The sequence below is a fragment of the Ovis aries genome, chromosome 1, assembly GCF_016772045.2.
Source record: "Ovis aries strain OAR_USU_Benz2616 breed Rambouillet chromosome 1, ARS-UI_Ramb_v3.0, whole genome shotgun sequence".
NCBI classification, from domain to species: Eukaryota; Metazoa; Chordata; class Mammalia; order Artiodactyla; family Bovidae; genus Ovis; species Ovis aries.
In genome coordinates, this window is record NC_056054.1 from 136,156,141 (window position 1) to 136,176,045 (window position 19,905).

The window sequence follows — 19,905 nt, forward strand, 5'->3', positions numbered from 1 at the left end:
GTTGTAGCTCTCAAGTTCTCTCAGTGTGTAGAATTATCTTAAAAATTCTTTTCTAAATCACATTCCTGGCAAAACGAAGCTCCCTGTAGAAGCGATTGAACACACACACATCCCTCCACTTCTTTTCTCTATCCAGCTATGTACACAAGACCAGAGTACCCCCAATACTCAATCATCAGCTCTGGATCATTCTAATTTTTGCATTTACTGATCTCTTCCACAAAGGTGACATAATTATATTGGTTTTATTAGCCATGCTAGGTTAGTCACACTAACCCTACAAACTGTAGAAATTAATCATTCATCACTGCCCCCATTGTTTTATTGAAAACTCTCCATATTCTGATCAAGCTCCCATAGTCTTCTCTAGGTTGCTGTCTCTGTCTTACAACAGGCACATACTTTCACTGAGCCTGAGCTCCAACACCTCACACTGAACAAATGAAAACCATTTAACTCCATTCACTACATTCAGTGTCAAACATCATATGCTGGGTTGCCATGCCCTACCCCATCCACATAAAAATACCCACTTTGCTCAGATGTGAAAAATGTAAGTGAAAGTGTTAGTCACTCAGTTGTGTCTGACTCTGCGACCCCATGGACTGTAGCCCACCAGGCTCCTCCTTCCATGGAACTCTCCAGGCAAGAAAACTGCAGTGGATTGTCTCCATTTCCTTTCAGGGGATATTCCCAACCCAGGGGTTGAACCTGGGTCTCCTGCATTGCAGGCAAATTGATTATCATCTGAGCCACCAGGGAAGCCAGATGTAGGACTAAATTATTCAGGAGGGGGAAAAAAAGAAGGAAGGAAAGGAAGAATAGAGAATATATATTTGAAATAAAAAATGTAGCTTTTTCTTTTCTCACTGTATATGTAGTACAAAATTTCACCCTAATTTGCCTGCTTTATCATTTTTTAGGAGCAAAGTAATATGTTACAGGGTAAAATACAGTAAGTCAAATGATCTTGATGTTTTACCTGGTCAAATTGGCCAATGAAATATTAAACTGTGGTATTAAAAATATTTTGAAATATTTCAACTTCTATATAATGTTTCTCATAATATTTTATTTAAAATCAAATTATACATTCAGTGTTTGAACTCTGTAGGAAAGACTAAACATTATAAGCATTACATAAAGGAATCTCATCAAAGGAATTATATTTATTAATGTTGATACATAGATGTATGTTTCCTATCCAAGACACAGTGTCCAATTCATTTTTATATGTTCATAATAATTTCTGTTGAATGAATCTTTTTCTGACACAAAGTTTTAGCATCTTTTCATCACAAAATTTTGGAATATGAGGATAACTGGAGCATTTGAATTATATTTCCAATAACATAATAACTCATCATGAATACATATTTTCTAATTTTATCTTGTTAGTTGCTCAGTCAGGTTTGACTCAATATGATTCCATGCTTTTTAATTATAGTTGGAAAGAGGGAAACTCACTAATTTCATATCTTCATTAGAAGGATATGTATAAAATATAACGAAAATATTACTGTGAGTAATATGACATATGAAATTACATAGATATTATGTAATGAATTAAATAAGACGTTAAATCTCATCAGCATAATGTTTTATATTTCATAGTTTCTTGAATTATGAATTTCCAAAAAATAAAAAAAAATTTTAAAAGGTCATTTATCAAGTTCTACCTTATAGAAAATGGGGTCATTTTTCAAAAAAGCAATATATAATAGTATATCAATGTTAATATATTTATATTATATTAACTATAATATATATAGCAATCATATGTCTAGCTATTATTTATAAACAGTTTCTACAAGGACAATTGCCTAATTTTCTAAAGCTTGGAATTAACGTGAGTAGTGGATGCTTCTCATTACTACAATTAATACTTAAATTTATTATAAATGAATTTGATGTGATTTAACACATTTCATTTTCCAGAATTTAGTTTGCTTGTACAAAGATTTATTCATATGACTAACTGCATGCAGTCTATTTCCAATGATTTTCACTGAGATTAGTTTTCTAATGACTTCCTGGTAGACAGTACACATTGGTTTATATTCTCCCTTATTTCAAAATTTACTGTCTCTTTTCCTTTCTATCTTAACTCCCTCTAATCTTAACTTTTTCCTTATCATTTCTTTCCCTAAAACTTTTCCACAGAATCCTTCTCTTCCTTTATCCATAATGTAGTAAAATAAAACTTGAATTGGAGAAGAGCAGGTTTTCCAGTTACATAATAATTTGATTATTATTAGCTTCATAACTTTTAAATTTCCCTTTTGATCTTCACAACTAATGACTTTCAGATATATTTATGTATCAAAAGAAATACTTCGTTAATGATATAAAATTGCAGTTATATATAATTTAATTTTTATTTGAAAAAGTTTTAAAATATTTTCATGGAGGTTATTTATTCTATTAAAATATAATGTTACAGTGATTTTCTGATATTTCCCTACCTGGAACTAGAAGATAATAAATTATATTTACATCATCTGAATTTTACAAATTATAAAAATGGATATTTCCAGATTTCTAATCAGTCTTGTACTAATGGCAAAATCTATATGTGTTTACATATACACACAAATATAAATATATATAATATAAATACAAATAAAAACATAGCTAGATTTCTAGTTAAGGTAAACTTTAACCTGTACGATATTTTACCTATATATTTTAAACTTTAAGGGAAGAACTGGAATGTTTTTATATATACAAAATTAAACATATTTCAGCAAGTTACATAACTCTAAATTTTAACAATAAAGTTACTATTTTTCTTTCAATTTTAGAATTTAAAACATTAATTTTAATTTCTTTAAAGATATATTTATTGCTAGTTTTTGACAAGACTGTTACTTTATGTGAATATAGTTTGATTTCTTAAGACATATGTTTCCTAACACTTTTGTATATAAAGTTGGGGAAATCAGAATCAGAATGAAAATTAATCTTGATTAGTGAATACGATCTAAGTCCTCACTGTATCATATAGAACTGTTACAATTTTTTAAGCATTAGTTCTGTCTTTGTCATAGTAACCTGTATCAGGATTATGAAAATATAAAAATTATTTACTGCAGGAAATATTTTATGAGACATCAGAAATTACTACATTATACTTACCAGCCAAAGCAAGAATATACTCTTGAAATCTTGTTCCTATACGATTAGTAGCTGTGCAATTATATCGTCCAAAGTCATTATCAGATGTAGGTGCAATCTAAAATAATTATAATAATAAAAGTTTCACAATTTTAGAACAATATCACAGATGTTTTAAAATAGTCTCTAGCATCACTGTCATCTTCATATATATAGTTACTGACAACAACTTGCCATAACTCTTTTTATGTATCAAGTAAGCATTCTCTCTTTTTAAGATACAAGCCATAGTTTTGTACCATCCATGTGTGTCCATGCGCTTAGGTGCTCAGTCCTGTTCAACTCTTTGTGACCCCATGGGCTCTAACCCACCATAGGACCAGGTAAATTACAGTTAGTCTATCAATTTATTAAGTAGATAAATACTACCATTTTGTTACATATATTCAAGTGAAAAATCATCAGATATTTATATATATAAAGTTCAGAAAATAGTACAGTTTGAAAAATATGTATTCTGCAAATGCTACAAACGACTTTGAAAATAGGAATCTTGTAACAAAAGCATTGTTAACTCTGTTTTCTACCTTGCTGTCTTCGATCAGGCAACTTTAAAGTTTAAGAAAGGTTCAAAATACCACAGCTTTCTCTTCCTCTTATGATTTTATTAAGCATAAAATATTAAGAAAGGGTGAGGATCTATTTAAAATAAAAATCTTTCAGGAAGGTATTTTTCAAGAAAATATTTCCCTGTGTACCAATCCCTGTTAGCAGGTACATTATCTTGATATCTAATAACATATCTTGCCCCTATTGCTGTTCAATTCCTATCATTTTCTTTCAGTTTAGGTGGAAAATAGTTGACCTCAGTCCTTACACACTTGAAATCCATAATTAAGTTAACCTTCTGGGATTCTATGTTGAACAGTGGGACCAACCCTGTAATTCTAATGTACCAAAATTCTGAAGTATCAATTCAGAAAAGAGATTTGGTGATCGTAAAGATATAATTTTCAATTCCAGGAACTATTATTAAGAGAGAATAAGCGTACAATAGAGTTGCTGTTAATTTCAAGTCTATCTCAAAAGGGGAAAATGGTTTTGTGATAATGGGAGGCTATTAACTAAAAGTGCAATTTGGAGGCCCATTGAAGATGATAATTCTGAAAGGGTACAAAAAGCAGTGTCATTCATCTTCTAGTCAGGTGTCCATCTAGGAATAGATCATAGCTTTAAGGACTAGAAGCTTTAACAGCTCATATATAAGTACTTTTAAGTGACTAAAATATTCATTTTTCATACATTCAGGTTATAATAAACTAGGTTAATTTAACTAGAAAATAATTTTACTACTCAGAAAGTTTACAAGGCTCAGTTCAGCTTTGATTTTATGTTCCTGGGAGTTCACTTATCAAAAGACAAAGGCTTTGTAATTCTAGCTGAAATAAGTAATTTCTTTATCATGCTCTATGATTAACAAATAGAGAAACTATCCTTAGTAGCACAGTCTATTAAAAAATCACAGATCAGACAACTGGAAATCATGTCCCCTCCAGCCTATTTAGTGTAGTCAAGGAAAGCAGTAGAGTCCAATAAGTGCTTTTTAAAAGTTCAATGCCAACAAAGTGAAATAATAGATAATTTTATCAAAATGTATAATAATATATAACAAAGGTATATAATTCATGTTTATTTAATATATATTCATATTAACTATGTTTAATGTATAAAATGTTACTTATATTTATTCAATAAGTACTAGAAATATCTACTTAGGATACTACTTCTTTATATTTTAATATGCAGTTAAAATAATTTAACTTTACTTCAGATGTTGGGCCTTGATAGAATATAATAAAATATCAAGTGTAGTTTTGAACACCAAAATATAAACTGAGAGAACAATGTTAATAAAGGAATTTGTAAGCTCTTTCCTAAACACTAAAGGGCAGAATATTATTCTAGTCTACCTATTAGAAACTTTCTGAATCAAATTTTCTCATATATTAAAAAGCTGTCCTATTACCTCAGGGGAATACCTAGGGAAAACAAATGACCAAATATGTAAGGCCTTGAGAAATACATTTATTGGCAAGAACCAAAAGGATTTATAGAATGTTTTGTTATTTTTAAAAATTCACATTAAAAAATGAACATATGTATATAATCAAAGTAAAAATTTGTTAATTCAAGGAATCTACTATTAACCAGATTATTATTAATTGTAAAATTTATTTTCATTTTTATATGTTCTTAAGTATTAGCAATTATGTAACTACTATAATAATTTATAGAGAAAAATCATTATAATGTACATCCTAAGGAACTATGTATGCTACTAATTCAAAATTAGTAACATTATTACTGCTTCTTCTTATTGTTGTTATTGTTATTTTGGTTTAGTGTTTTAAGTTGTTTTTGTTACACATCTGTATCATCTATTCAGGATTTAAACTTAATTTTTGAAAACAGTATACACATAGAAAGTTTATGCTCAAGGTCAGTGCCCTAAGAAACAGATTCCTTGGCTATGTCTGAACAAAAATTGCTTAGTTTTCACTTTTGCATTGAAAGAAATGGCATTCTGGCAGAAATGACATGAGAACTTTATATTAATAAAATATTTAAATATCAATTTATAAATTGTTGCTCATATCAACTATGGAGAATTATGAGCTATTTCAGAAACTGAAAAGTGGCAAGATGAAGTAAAGCTGAAATTACAGATTAGTCTGTCATTTAAACATGAACGTAAATCTACCTGTTATGGACTGAATCATGGCTATTGACAAAAATCAAGTTCTGAAACCCTAATCTCTAATGTGACTATATTTGGAGGTAGGGACTTTAAGAAGGCAAAGGAGATCACAAGAGTGGGGCCTGGTATCCTTATAAGAAGAAAAGACACTGGAGCATTTTCTCTTCTTTCTCTGCCTACACTGAGGGAAGGTTATATGAGTAACAGTGAGAAGACACCCATCTGCAAACCAAGGAGAGACTTGCAATAAACCAGTCCTTCTGGCACCTAGCTATTGGACTTTTAGCTTCCAGAAATGTGTGAAAAAATAGTTTCTATATTTTAAGCCACCCAGTCTATGTTATTTTGTTATGGCAGCCCTATCACACTAATACACTGTCCGAAACCTAACCTCAGTTTTCTACTATGGTTAAATATTAAAAATTGCAGTTGAATCTGGTCAAAAGTCTTTGTGAAACTGAGTTCTCTGTCAGTTTTCCAATAAATACTTCTAATACAGATACCAAAAAAAAAATGTATTTGAAATAGATTTAGACAAAGTGTTCTGATAATCAGTCAATTATCCAAATGTTTGGTGGAAGTAATATTGAAATCACTCCATCAAACAAATGTTTTACTAAGTCAAGTTACTAGGTAAAAGAGTTAACAGGGCACCAGTGAGAACACTTTTAAGTTAATGCAATAAAGATATCAAATGTTATTGTAAAACAAGCATTATTAAAATTTATATATATTGAACTAGTAGAGAAAATATAGCATCTTTCTAGCTAAGCGTGCCATTTAAGAAAGATTCTCAATTGTTATGAAAGCATCATAAATTAGAAGGACTGATGACCATTGTCATAGACTTAGATAAACGTTGGAAATTGATATACAAACATAATCTACAATTAATAAATAAAAGATACTGTATTCAAACATAATTTAAAGGCCAGGTACTCAGCAGTATAAAAACAATTATCTTCAATCTTAATGTAAAATATAAAATGAAATGAGGCAATGAACAAGCAAATGTGGTTTATTTAGGAACTTGTACATATGTTGCCAGCAGATAGCATTTATATATGCCAGTCTAGGAAGCAGGACGATGTAATCACAAACTCAATGCCTAGTAGCAACACTGAAATTTAACTTTTGGCCCTCAATAACTGACAAACTATTCATTCTCCCTACTTTTTCCTGATACAATTGTTTTTTTTTCAAATATAAATTCATGAAAAATAATGACTTTTGCTATATAGCCATATATCTAGATAATTAGCCCATAAAGTAAATAGTGAGACACTAACCATTAATCGACAATGACCCAAATGCATAAAATTTCTCTTTAAGCAAATAAATATATACAATATGGTATATGTATATTATAGGATAGAATTATAAATAATAATTTATATATCAAGATATTTAAATATATTCTAAAATAGTAGATAACTGCCAAAATAATACAATTTGTTGATATATAATGAAGACTTACCTCTAATATTATTTTTCTCCCTGTACTATATGTCTTTAAATTAGTAGTGTTTTTAGCTGGCAAGACTAATTTCTCTCTTCTCCAATGGACTGACGCTGGTGGATTCGATTTCACATCACAGCTTATATTTATTGGATTTCCTTCCCAAGAGTAATAAATTGTTTGATTTGATATAAACTTGGGAGCATCTGTAAAGCAATATAATATAATATTATAGACCTTTTCTTTAAGATAGTCATTTAATTAGTATAAACAATAGTAATCATTATTGACTACAAAGAAAGCCATAGTAATTCTAATTGCATGTATTTAATATGTGATATCAGAATTCATGAAAAGATATCATTTGATTGATCCATCAAATCATTTTAATATAAAGTATTCAAAGTTGGCCAATTATTAAAATATGAAATATTAACACACAGTTTTTTGCTTTTAATAATCTGACAAAAATTTCCATCCAATAAGTTAATGGCTCTCTACATATGTGAAATATATTTCTGAAACAACTTTCATTATAAGTGGGAGTTTTGGATAAAACTTAATAAAATCTATAGTCATATCATTTTTCAGCTTTGGCTTAGTTATACAATTTCTCCTATAAAAAACATAAAGCAGACATAAAATTTAAATTGAAATGGCAATGTCACAACAAATATTTCCTAAAATGTCTTTTCCAGTATTAAATAAGCAGGTATGTTTTAAATTAATCAACAATAGTTAATTTGAATCTTAGCTCCTATAATGCTATTTCAATTTTCAGGCCCCTACACCAGACCACTATAATTATAGGTGAAAGAAACAGGAAAAAAATTATATTATTTCATTGTAAAAACCTAATTGCAAAACCTAGTTGTGCTACATAGACATGTTTTTGTTTTGTTCCATTCTAGAAGTATGATGGAGTCCAAATGCCAATCAACTATGACTTTTCTGAGTCTCAATAGATTGACTGTATAATTGAAAGGATTCATACTAACAATTTTTCATAAAAAACATAATCCTAAAATAAGTGCTAAGATTATGGCATCCAGTTCCATAGCTTCATGGTAAATTGATGGTGAAACAATGGAAACAGTGACAGACTTTATTTTCCTGGGCTCCAAAATCACTGCAGATGGTAACTGCAGCCACAAAAGGGACATTTGCTCCTTTGAAGAAAAACTATGACAACCTAGATAGCATATTAAAAAGAAGAGACATTACTTTACCAACAAAGGTCTGTATAGTCAATAATACGTTTTTTTTCCAGTAGTAATATATGGATGTGAGTTGGACCATAAAGAAAACAGAGCACCAAAGAATTGATGCTTTTGAACCATGATGTTGGAGAAGACTCTTGAGAGTCCCTTAGACAGCAAAGGGATCAAACCAGTCAATCCTAAAGGAAATTAGTACTGAATATTCATTTGAAGGACTGATACTGAAGCTGAAGCACCAATACTTTGGCCACCTGAAGCAAAGAACTGACTCACTGGAGAAGACCTCGATGCTGGGAAAGATTTAGAGCAGGGGGAGAAGGGGATGACAGAATCTGAGATGGTTGGATGGCTTCACTGACTTGATGGACATGACTTTGAGTAAGCTCCAGAAGTTAGTGATGGACAGGGAAGCCTGGTGTGCTGCAGCTCATGGGGTTGCAAAGAGTTGGATTTGACTGAGAAACTAAACTGAACTGAAACAGATGCTAGCTAAAATGCTGCTGATATATTTGTTGTTGTTGTTTCTGGTATTTAAACTGATTATTCTTGTTACTAATATTAACTACTTAGAACTTATTATTCATGATAAGTTATTAATTGAAAATTGTACAAATTAAAAGTTTTGCTTTACTACTCAAATTATTTAATAATGACCTGCTCCCAATTTTGTTATATCAACAGATTATATATCAGATATGTGATGTAAGAATTACAATTTCTGGTACAACTGCACAGATAATTATTTAAATATTCTTGTCCTATCTATGTTTTACTGTATGTTTTTAATGCCAACATCATATATAAGGATGAAATTCTTATCGAATACTTTCTATATGACAGTAAGCTTATACATTTTATTTTATTTACTTTTTTAAATAACCTATGAGGAAGGTGTTATTCTGTTATTAAGAATGAGGGCAGTGGAGTAAGGGCTATCAAGCTTATTCTAGTACTAAGTTGTAGGTATGGGATGATCTGGGGTAATTTTAACCAGGGTCAGTTGAATTTCTATTCAACCCAGGAACAGATTTATAATATCAAGTACTAGAAACATTTTGGTTATGTAGACTTTATCATACGTTACTGAAGAGAAAAAAAAATGGGACAATTCCTCAGGAACACAAAAGCCTTAAGATTCTGCAGTGCACTCTTAAATATCTCTCCAGAGATAAGAAGTATAAGCATTATCAAATGTTAATATAAAGGACTTTTAGCACATTGTTTTAATAACAAAGTTCAAAACAACTTAATGGCTCTCAAAAGAGGACTGGATAAATAATGACTCATATTGGCATTTTGCTAAATATTACAGACATATCTGCTTGTGGTTTTCCCTCCCCTTGCAATGTGCCTGCCCTTCCCTCTACCTGGCTGCCTTCAAAACTAAGCTCACACTAACTTAACATTGCTTTTCCACAACATTCAGTTGTGGGTTAGGTTCACTACTTTGTGTTCCCACAGATTCTATACTTTCCCTCATTTTGGTAGTAGGAAATTGAATTGTTAGGAAGGAAGTTACGCATGAGCAATGAGGGATGGCCTGGCTGAAGATGATGCATGTTGGTCTCTGAAACCCACCCCAGACACACCCAAGAGAATGCACAGGTATGCTACAAAACAACCAGAGATAATTCTCCAACTCCTGCATGTGGACCCTAGGCACACAGTGGATGCAACCTAATCACAAAGGCTTCTCCAAGTAACCTTTCATAGCAAGGAGCCCATTAAGGGTTCATAAATATTCTACATCTGATTATAACAGACTGAGCAGGCCTTCCCTGGTGGCTCAGATGGTAAAGAATCTTTCAGCAATGTGGGAGACCCAGGTTTGATCCCTGGCTTGGAAAGATCCCCTGGAGGAGAGAATGGCGACCCACTCCAGTGTTCTTGCCTGGAGAATCCCATGGACAGAAGAGCCTGTAGGGCTACAGTTCATGGGGTCACAAAGAGTCAGACATGACTGAGCAACTAACACGTAACAGATGAATATGGGAAGACATAGACAACAGAGCCTGCTGTTATATAACTTGCAATTTTATCAATCGGTCTTGAGCATATGCCCATTTGTATTCCCTATCATTGATTGGTAGTGGGTACAAGCCCTATTTTGCACAGGGCATAACCAAAAGGAGGAGACTAGAAGTATAAAAAGAGGGGAGCCAAGAGGGAAAAGAGGAGGACTCCTTTGGGGCAAGCATGCTCGTATATGCTGGAAGTGTCTGTCTAATAAAAGATCTGTCTGTTTGAGCTGAAGTGAGCTGTAATCTGTATGTTGTTTTAAAACCTTTAGTCTGGCATTTCACATTTTGTTGCAATGAGGCAAGAACCAATAAACAGAAATTAACTGACCTGACAGAATGACCTATATGATTACTTCTCTACCAAGTGGTCTAAATCTTTTGGGTTTAACAGACAAAGAATATATGGTGTTTATATATATATATACATATAAAACTCAGCCTTAAAAGAGAATGAAATGTTGCCATCTGTAACAACTTGGATGAACCTAGAGGATATTGTGCTAAGTGAACTAAGTCAGTCAGAGAAAGACAAATACTATGTGACTTCACTTACATGTGAAATCTGAGAAAGAAAATGAACAAACATAACAAAAATAGAAATAGGCTCATAGATACAGAAAACAATTTGTCAGTTGTTGCAGGGAGGAGGTTGGAGAGATGGGCAAAATAGGGGGAGGAGATCAAAAGAACGTACTTCCAGTTATAATAAGTATCAGGGGTGTAATATATGGATGGCCTTTGGAATATAGGCAATAATTTACTAATAATTTATATGGGATAGCTAGAATTATCCTGGTGATCATTTCCTAATGCATAAAAATGACAAATCACTATGCTGTACAGTGAAACTAATAAAATGTAGGTCAATTTTACTTTAATAAAAAAGATTTGTCTTGGTCACGCCAACATACCTGATGGCTTATAAAATGTAAGATGCTTACTTGGTTCTCAAAAACTACACACCAAATTTACTGGATATTGTCAGTAAATTTAACCCAATGGTTCAGTTAAAATGAACATAAGGTATTTTGAAGGAGAGAGGGAAAAAAATTTTTTTTTCATGACCTGGGAAGATTCAGTGAAAAATCTAAGAATATATTTGGGGTGTAACTGTAAGAGAAGACAAGCTTCCTGATATTTAAAGTCAAAAGCTAAGTCTATATCCATTTCTATATCTATCTCTATCTATAAAATATTTTATTACTTGTTAATATATATGAAATATAATCTCTTTGTAATTATAATATTCTAGGGAGAGGTTTATAAATAGTATATTTGTATGTACATATAGCCCAATATGAAAATCGCAGATTAATATAACTATTAACACCTGACTTACAGTCTACTCCATCCAAAATATAGCATCTGTGTGTATGTATATTATATTATTATAATTTAGCCATAAACTTTGGGCATGATTTGACTACCTTATAAAAGTGAGCAATTGCCACTAATTGCTTGCCTGATGATCTCAGTGGGAATTTAATTTGGAATTACTGATGCTGAATGCAAACGTGCTACAGGAAATATATGCTATGCTAAAAGCCACATTTTAAAATGTATTTGAGGTATGAGGCAGGAAAATATTGATAAATCCTATCTATAATAAAACAGAAACTAAATCCCTGTACATTGTATGTTATGCAAATGTCAAGACAGTAGCAAGGCAGCAGTATTCACTGGCATAGGACTGGCATGTTAATGAAATTGAACAGTTGGTATGGGGCAGCTTTCTGAAAAAGGATGTGACTGGCTGAGGCAACACATGAAGACATTAGGCTAAAATATTTAGCCATATCTCATGATGATAATCAAATAAAAAATTTTAATTTTCAGAAAATTAGGGCTTTCACATCATGAAAGGCTTCAAATGTTGTACAGAGGAAATGACTTATGACAGCTAAAAAATTAGAGGAAGCGAAGGGAATATTTCATGAGTAGAACTGTGGAAAGATGAGACTTGATAATTTACAGACAAATAGAAAAAAAGACAGGAATGGACCAATTTTCACCTTGAAGTTGCATTCTTTGCATTTTGTGTTAATTCATGACTACATGAAATGTAAAATTCTGGAAGCATCTCTTAAGGCATTGTATGTTCCCTCAATCATATTAACATTTGAATTAAAATATTTTACAAACGATAATGAATAGAAATACTTCATCAGAAGAATACAGTTTTCATTTGAGCAGAGTTGACAAGAAAAATAAGAGAAACCTGAATAGTGACAAATTGAAATATGTCATTCATTGGATAGGAAGGTAAAGACTTTCTTTCAATGAGAAGCAAGGGAAGTGACAAAAGTGCCCTCCTTGCTAAAGCTTTAGTCAGACTTACATAGAACCCACTTATATGATCTTTGTTCTTAGCTCTGTCTCTGATTTACCTTTAAAAGGGAGTGCTGCTAAGTCAGTTTAGTGAGACTCCTTCCACCCTTGATAGCTGATTACTTTCAATATCTGGTCAGGTTCCTTAATGTATATGTCTATAGCCTGCTTTTAGAAGAACCTTATTAGGTCAGTTTAGCAAGAATTGTATTCTCCTTGAAATTTAATCAAGTTCTTCTCAATAATTTTTGATCCATTGACTCCTGTCACTCTGCTTCATTGGCTATAAATCCCTACTTGTCCTTGTACTCAGAGTTCTGTTTAATCTTCCTCCTTCATTGCAACAGTCTTGACCTGTACTGCAAGAGTTTTGAATAAAGTTTTCCTTACAATTTCTAGCAAGTGTCAGAATAATTTATCTTTGAAAAAAAGAAAGCATACTCTCAAGAAAGGTAATTAAAAAAGATAACTACTTTCTTCTTTTTAAGAGGCGATGACAAAGACAGATCTGAAGCAAACAGACATTGATCTGTTTTCTGTAATTTTGTACATATAAAGTGTTACAGTTATAAGTATTTTTTAAATGAATCACATGCAAAAAGTATACCCAGTCAAACATTCAGACAAGGAAAGATGGAAGATTTATACCCAACTTTGTGAATTCACCAAGTTGTCATTGCAAGAAAAGAGATGCTTGTATGCATAATATCTAAATGTGAACCAAGCTAAACTTGCAACACTTTTGTGCATAGGATCACTATAAATTCTGCAGAATTGGGACAGATCTTATGGAATCTAGTATCCGGAAATGAACATAAGAATCATCTGCAAATCTTTATTCTATATATGAGAAACCTTGTTCTGGGGTACTGGGGAGCATGATGGAAGAGTCAAGACCACAATCTCTACGTGTGTGCTCAGTCATGTTAGTCATGTCCGACTCCGTGTGATCCCATTGACTGCAGCCCACCAAACTCATTCTTCCACAGCATTTTCCAGGCAAGAATACTGGAATGGGTTCAGTTCAATTCAATTCAGTCACTCAGTCATGTCTGACTCTTTGCGACCCATGAATCGCAGCACACCAGGTCTCCCTGTCCATCACTATCTTCCAGAGTTCACTCAGACTCACGTCCATCGAGACCGTGATGCCATCCAGCCATCTCATCCTGGGTCGTCCCCTTCTCTTCCTGCCCCCAATCCCTCTCAGAATCAAGTCATTTCCAATGAGTCAACTTTTCACATGAGGTGGCCAAAGTACTGGAGTTTCAGCTTTAGCATCATTCCTTCCAAAGAAATCCTAGGGTTGATCTCCTTCAGAATGGACTGGTTGGGTCTCCTTGCAGTCCAAGGGACTCTCAAGAGTCTTCTCCAACACCACAGTTCAAAAGCATCAATTCTTCAGCGCTCAGCCTTCTTCACAGTCCAACTCTCACATCCATACATGACCAAAGGAAAAACCATAGTCTTGACTAGACGGACATTAGTTGGCAAAGTAATGTCTCTGCTTTTGAATATATTATCTAGGTTGGTCATAACTTTCCTTCCAAGGAGTAAGCGTCTTTTAATTTCATGGCTGCAGTCACCATCTGCAGTGATTTTGGAGCCCAAAAAAATAAAGTCTGACACTCTTTCTACTGTTTCCTCATCTATTTCCCATGAAGTGATGGGACCAGATGCCATGATCTTCGTTTTCGAATGTTGAGCTTTAAGCCAACTTTTTCACTCTCCTCTTTCACTTTCATCAGGAGGCTTTTTAGCTCCTCTTCACTTTCTGCCATAAGGGTGGTGTCATCTGCATATCTGAGGTTATTGATATTTCTCCCGCCAATCTTGATTCCAGCTTGTGTTTCTTCCAGTCCAGCGTTTCTCCTGATGTACTCTGCATATAAGTTAAATAAGCAGGGTGACAATATACAGCCTTGACATACTCCTTTTCCTATTTGGAACCAGTCTGTTGTTCCATGTCCAGTTCTAACTGTTGCTTCCTGACCTGCATACAGATTTCTCAAGAGGCAGGTCAGGTGGTCTGTATTCCCATCTCTTTCAGAATTTTCCACAGTTTATTGTGATCCACACAGTCAAAGGCTTTGGCATAGTCAATAAAGTAGAAAGAGATGTTTTTTTCTGGAACTCTTTTGCTTTCCCATGATCCAGCAGATGTTGGCAATTTGATCTCTTGTTCCTCTGCTTTTTCTAAAACCAGCTTGAACATCAGGAAGTTCACGGTTCACGTATTGCTGAAGTCTGGCTTGGAGAAATTTGAGCATTACTTTACTAGCATGTGAGATGAGTGCAATTATGCGGTAGTTTGAGCATTCTTTTGCATTGCCTTTCTTTGGAATTGGAATGAAAACTGACCTTTTCCAGTCCTGCGGCCACTGCTGAGTTTTCCAAATTTGCTGGCATATTGAGTGCAGCACTTTCACAGCATCATCTTTCAGGATTTAAAACATCTACCAGAATTTCATCACCTCCACTAGTTTTGCTTGTAGTGATGCCTTCTAAGGCCCACTTGACTTCACATGCCAAGATGTCTGGCTCTAGATTAGTGATAACATCATCATGATTATCTGGGTCATGAAGATCTTTTTTGTACAGTTCTGTGTATTCTTGCCACCTCTTCTTAATATCTTCTGCTTCTGTTAGGTCCATAGCAATTCTGTCCTTTATCGAGCCCATCTTTGCATGAAATGTTCCCTTGGTATCTCTAATTTTCTTGAAGAGATCTCTAGTCTTTACCATTCTGTTGTTTTCCTCAATTTCTTTGCATTGATCACTGAAGAAGGCTTTCTTATCTCTTCTTGCTATTCTTTGGAACTCTGCATTCAGATGCTTATATCTTTTCTTTTCTCCTTTGCTGTTCACCTCTCTTCTTTTCACAGCTATTTGTAAGGCCTCCCCAGACAGCCTTTTTGCTTTTTTGCATTTCTTTTCCATGGGGATGTTCTTGATCCCCGTCTCCTGTACAATGTCACGAACTTCTGTCCATAGTTCATCAGGCATTCTATCTATGAGATCTAGGCCCTTAAATCTATTTCTCACTTCCACTGTATAATCATAAGGGATTTGATTTAGGTCATACTTGAACGGTCTAGCGGTTTTCCCTGCTTTCTTCAATTTAAGTCTGAATTTGGCAATAAGGAGTTCATGATCTGAGCCACAGTCAGCTCCTGGTCTTGTTTTTGTTGACTGTACAGAGCTTCTCCATCTTTGGCTGCAAAGAATATAATCAAACTGATTTTGGTGTCGACCAGCTGGTGATGTCCATGTGTAGAGTCTTCTCTCGTGTTGTTGGAAAAGGGTGTTTGCTATGACTAGTGCATTTTCTTGGTAAAACTTTATGAGTCTTTGCCCTGCTTCATTCCGCATTCCAAGGCCAAATTTGCCTGTTACTCCAGGTGTTTCTTGACGTCCTACTTTAGCATTCCTGTCCTCTATAATGAAAAGGACATCTTTTCTGGGTGTTCTAAAAGATCTTGTAGCTCTTCATAAGACAGTTCAACTTCAGTTTGTTCACCGTTACTGGTTGGGGCATAGACTTGGATAACTGTGATATTGAGTGGTTTGCCTTGGAGACGAACAGAGATCATTCTGTTGTTTGAGATTGCATCCAAGTACTGCGGTTCCAACTCTTTTGTTGATCATGATGGGTACTCCATTTCTTCTGAGGAATTCCTGCCCGCAGGCGGGCTCGCGGCCCGGCTCACTAAGCGCAGGCGGCTGCGGCCCGGCTCACTAAGCGCAGGCGGCTGCGGGCCGGCTCACTAAGCGCAGGCGGCTGCGGGCCGGCTCACTAAGCGCAGGCGGCTGCGGCCCGGCTCACTAAGCGCAGGCGGCTGCGGCCCGGCTCACTAAGCGCAGGCGGCTGCGGCCCGGCTCACTAAGCGCAGGCGGCTGCGGGCCGGCTCACTAAGCGCAGGCGGCTGCGGGCCGGCTCACTAAGCGCAGGCGGCTGCGGGCCGGCTCACTAAGCGCAGGCGGCTGCGGGCCGGCTCACTAAGCGCAGGCGGCTGCGGGCCGGCTCACTAAGCGCAGGCGGCTGCGGGCCGGCTCACTAAGCGTGGCCGAGAGGAGCTACCCCACGTCTGAGGTCAGGGGCAGCGGCCTAGAGTACCAGGCTGTGATGGCGCAGGAACGGCTGAGAGGAGCTACCCTGCATCTGAGGTCAGCGGTGGCGGCTGGGAGGAGCTACCCCACGTCTGAGGTCAGGGGCGATGGCCGAGTCTGAGGTCAGCGTGGTGGCGTCAAGGAGCTACCCTGCGTCCGAGGCCAGGGGCGACTGGGAGAAGCCACAAGCCACCTTGTGCCCGAGGCCAGGGGCGGTGACCTTGAGGAGCCACCCATGCCCGAGGCCAGGGCCGGGGGCGGGAGGAGCAACCCGAGGAGCGGTGGCTGCACAGGCACAGGAGGGCCTAGAGGAGCTATCCCACGTTGAAGGTCAGGAACGGTGGTGGTACGGAGATACCCCTCGTCCAAGGTAAGGAGCAGTGGCTGTGGTTTGCTAGAGCAGCCGTGAAGAGATATCCCATGCCAAGGTACGAGAAACCCAAGTAAGATGGTAAGTGTTGCAAGAGGGCATCAGAGGGCAGACAAACTGAAACCATACTCACAGAAAACTAGTCAATCTAATCACACTAGGACCACAGCCTTGTCTAACTCAATGAAACCAAGCCATGCCTGCCGGGCAACCCAAGATGGGCGGGTGATGGTGGAGAGGCCTGACAGAACGTGGTCCACTGGAAAAGGGAATGGCAAGCCACTTCAATATTCTTGCTTGAGAACTCCATGAACAGTATAAAAAGGCAAAATGATAGGATACCAAAAGAGGAACTCCCCAGGTCATTAGGTGCCCAATATGCTACTGGAGATCAGTGGAGAAATATCTCCAGAAAGAATGAAGGGAAGGAACCAAAGCAAAAACACTATCCAGTTTTGCATGTGACTGGTGATAGAAGCAAGATCTGATGCTGTAAAGAGCAATATTGCATAGGAACCTGGAATGTCAGGTCCCTGAATCAAGGCAAATTGGAAGTGGTCAAACCAGAGATGGCAAGGGTGAACGTCGACATTCTAGGAATCAGTGAACTAAGATGGACTGGAATGGGTGAATTTAACTCAGATGACCATTACATTTGGAGTGGGTTGCCATTTCCTTATCCGGGGGATCTTCCTGACCCAGGGATTGAACCTGGGTCTCCTACATTGTAGGCAGATGCTTTACCATCTGAGCGACCAGGGAAGCCCAGACCACAATCTTTGGGTTTTTATATTCCTTTCATGAAACAAGACTTCTATGCCAATTACTATATTATCAATGATGAATATATTATCAGAGATTAGTTTCTATTTATCATTAACAATGTTACTCAACACTGGAATTCATGTTTGAAGTGATAATACCAAGTAATAACCAAGGAAGCATTTTATTATGTCTTTTATATGTATTTAAGCAATAAAATAAATATACAGATCAGAATGATTTTAGTGAAAATCATGGCATATTAGTACCTTCACTTATTTTTAGGTAATGCCAAGAATGTGAGATCATTAAAATGAGCACTTTTCCAATTTCCATGCTGATGGACATGAAGCTAACATGTAAGAAGAAATATATTCTGAGGAATGCCAGTCATTTCCCCACTATGGATTTTATGGCTAGAATGTTTTAGCAAACTACTCTTGAATAAATAGTTATTAGATAAAAACTCAGGAAATTCATCTGAAAAATATCAACACCCTCAGATATGCAGATGATACCACTTCAATGGAAGAAATGCAAAGGAACTAAAGAGTCTTGATGAGTGTGAAAGAGGACACTGAAAAAGTTGGCTTAAAACTCAACATTCAAAAACCTAAGATCATAGCATCTGGTCCCATCACCTCATGGCAAACAGATGGGGAAAAATTGAAACAGTGACAGATGTTATATTCTTGGGCTCCCAAATCACTGTGAACAGTCACTGTAGCCATGAAATTAAAAGACTCTTGCTCCCTGGAAGGAAACTCTGACAAACCTAGACAACTTATTAAAAAGCAGGGACATCTCTTTGCCAACAAAGGTCTATATAGTCAAAGCTATGGTTTTTCCAGTAGTCACGAATGGATGTGAGAGTTGGACTATAAAGAAAGCTGAATGCTGAACAGTTAAAGCTTTTTTGAATTGTGCTGGAGAAGATTCTTGAGATTTCATTAGACAGCAAGGAGATCAAATCCATCAATCCCTAAAGGGAATCAGTCCTTAATATTCATTGGAAGGACTGATGCTGAGGCTGAAGCCCCAGTACTTTGACCAACTGATGCAAAGAGTCTACTTATTCAAAAAGACCCTGATACTGGAAAAGATTGAAGGCAGGAGGAGAAGGGGACAACAGAGGATGAGATGGTAGGATGGCATCACCTCCGTGATAGACATGAGTTTAAGCAAACTCCAGAGACTGTGAACAACAGGAAACCTGGTGTACTGAAGTTCATGGGTTTGCAAGATTTGGACAAAACTTAGCGAGTGGAGAACAATAACAATTATATACTTCATAAAATTAATTTGGCTACTGCTTATATACAGATGTTTATTTCAAAGTTAATTTTAAGATAGTGCTGTGTAGCTTTCTTGTAAGAAATGTATGAATATGCTAACTCACAGTGTGTGCATGCTATGTTGCTTCAGTCATATTCAGCTCTGTGAAACCCTACAGACTGTAATCTGCCAGGCTCCTCTGTCCATAGAACTTTATATATAGGAATACTGGAGTGGAATTCCATGCCTTCCTTCAGTGGATCTTAGCAACCTAGGTATTGAATGGAGTAGCTTATGTCTCCTACATTAGCGGGCAGATTCTTTATCACTAGTGACACATAGGAAGGCCAACTCACAGTACTTTGCTCTAACCTTGACAGGTTAGTTCTTGCATTAAAAAAAAAAAAAAAAAAGCCCAAAATAAGTGGAAGTTACCAGCAGACATCTCAATAAAGAACAAATTTCATTCCCAAATGGGAATATTT

The 19,905-nt window shown here is 35.7% G+C and overlaps 1 protein-coding gene across 2 annotated transcripts in view; it reads right to left on the reverse strand.

The window, feature by feature from the left end:
- Positions 1 to 19,905, reverse strand: part of NCAM2 (neural cell adhesion molecule 2) — a 607,059-nt gene that overhangs the window by 106,413 nt on the left and 480,741 nt on the right. For both annotated transcript variants that reach the window (XM_042230005.2, XM_042230008.2), the window contains exons 10-11: positions 7,353 to 7,540; positions 3,139 to 3,235 (exon numbers count right to left, since the gene is read on the reverse strand). In XM_042230005.2, the coding sequence (XP_042085939.1) occupies positions 3,139 to 3,235; positions 7,353 to 7,540 (285 nt within the window). The remainder of the gene's footprint in view (positions 1 to 3,138; positions 3,236 to 7,352; positions 7,541 to 19,905) is intronic.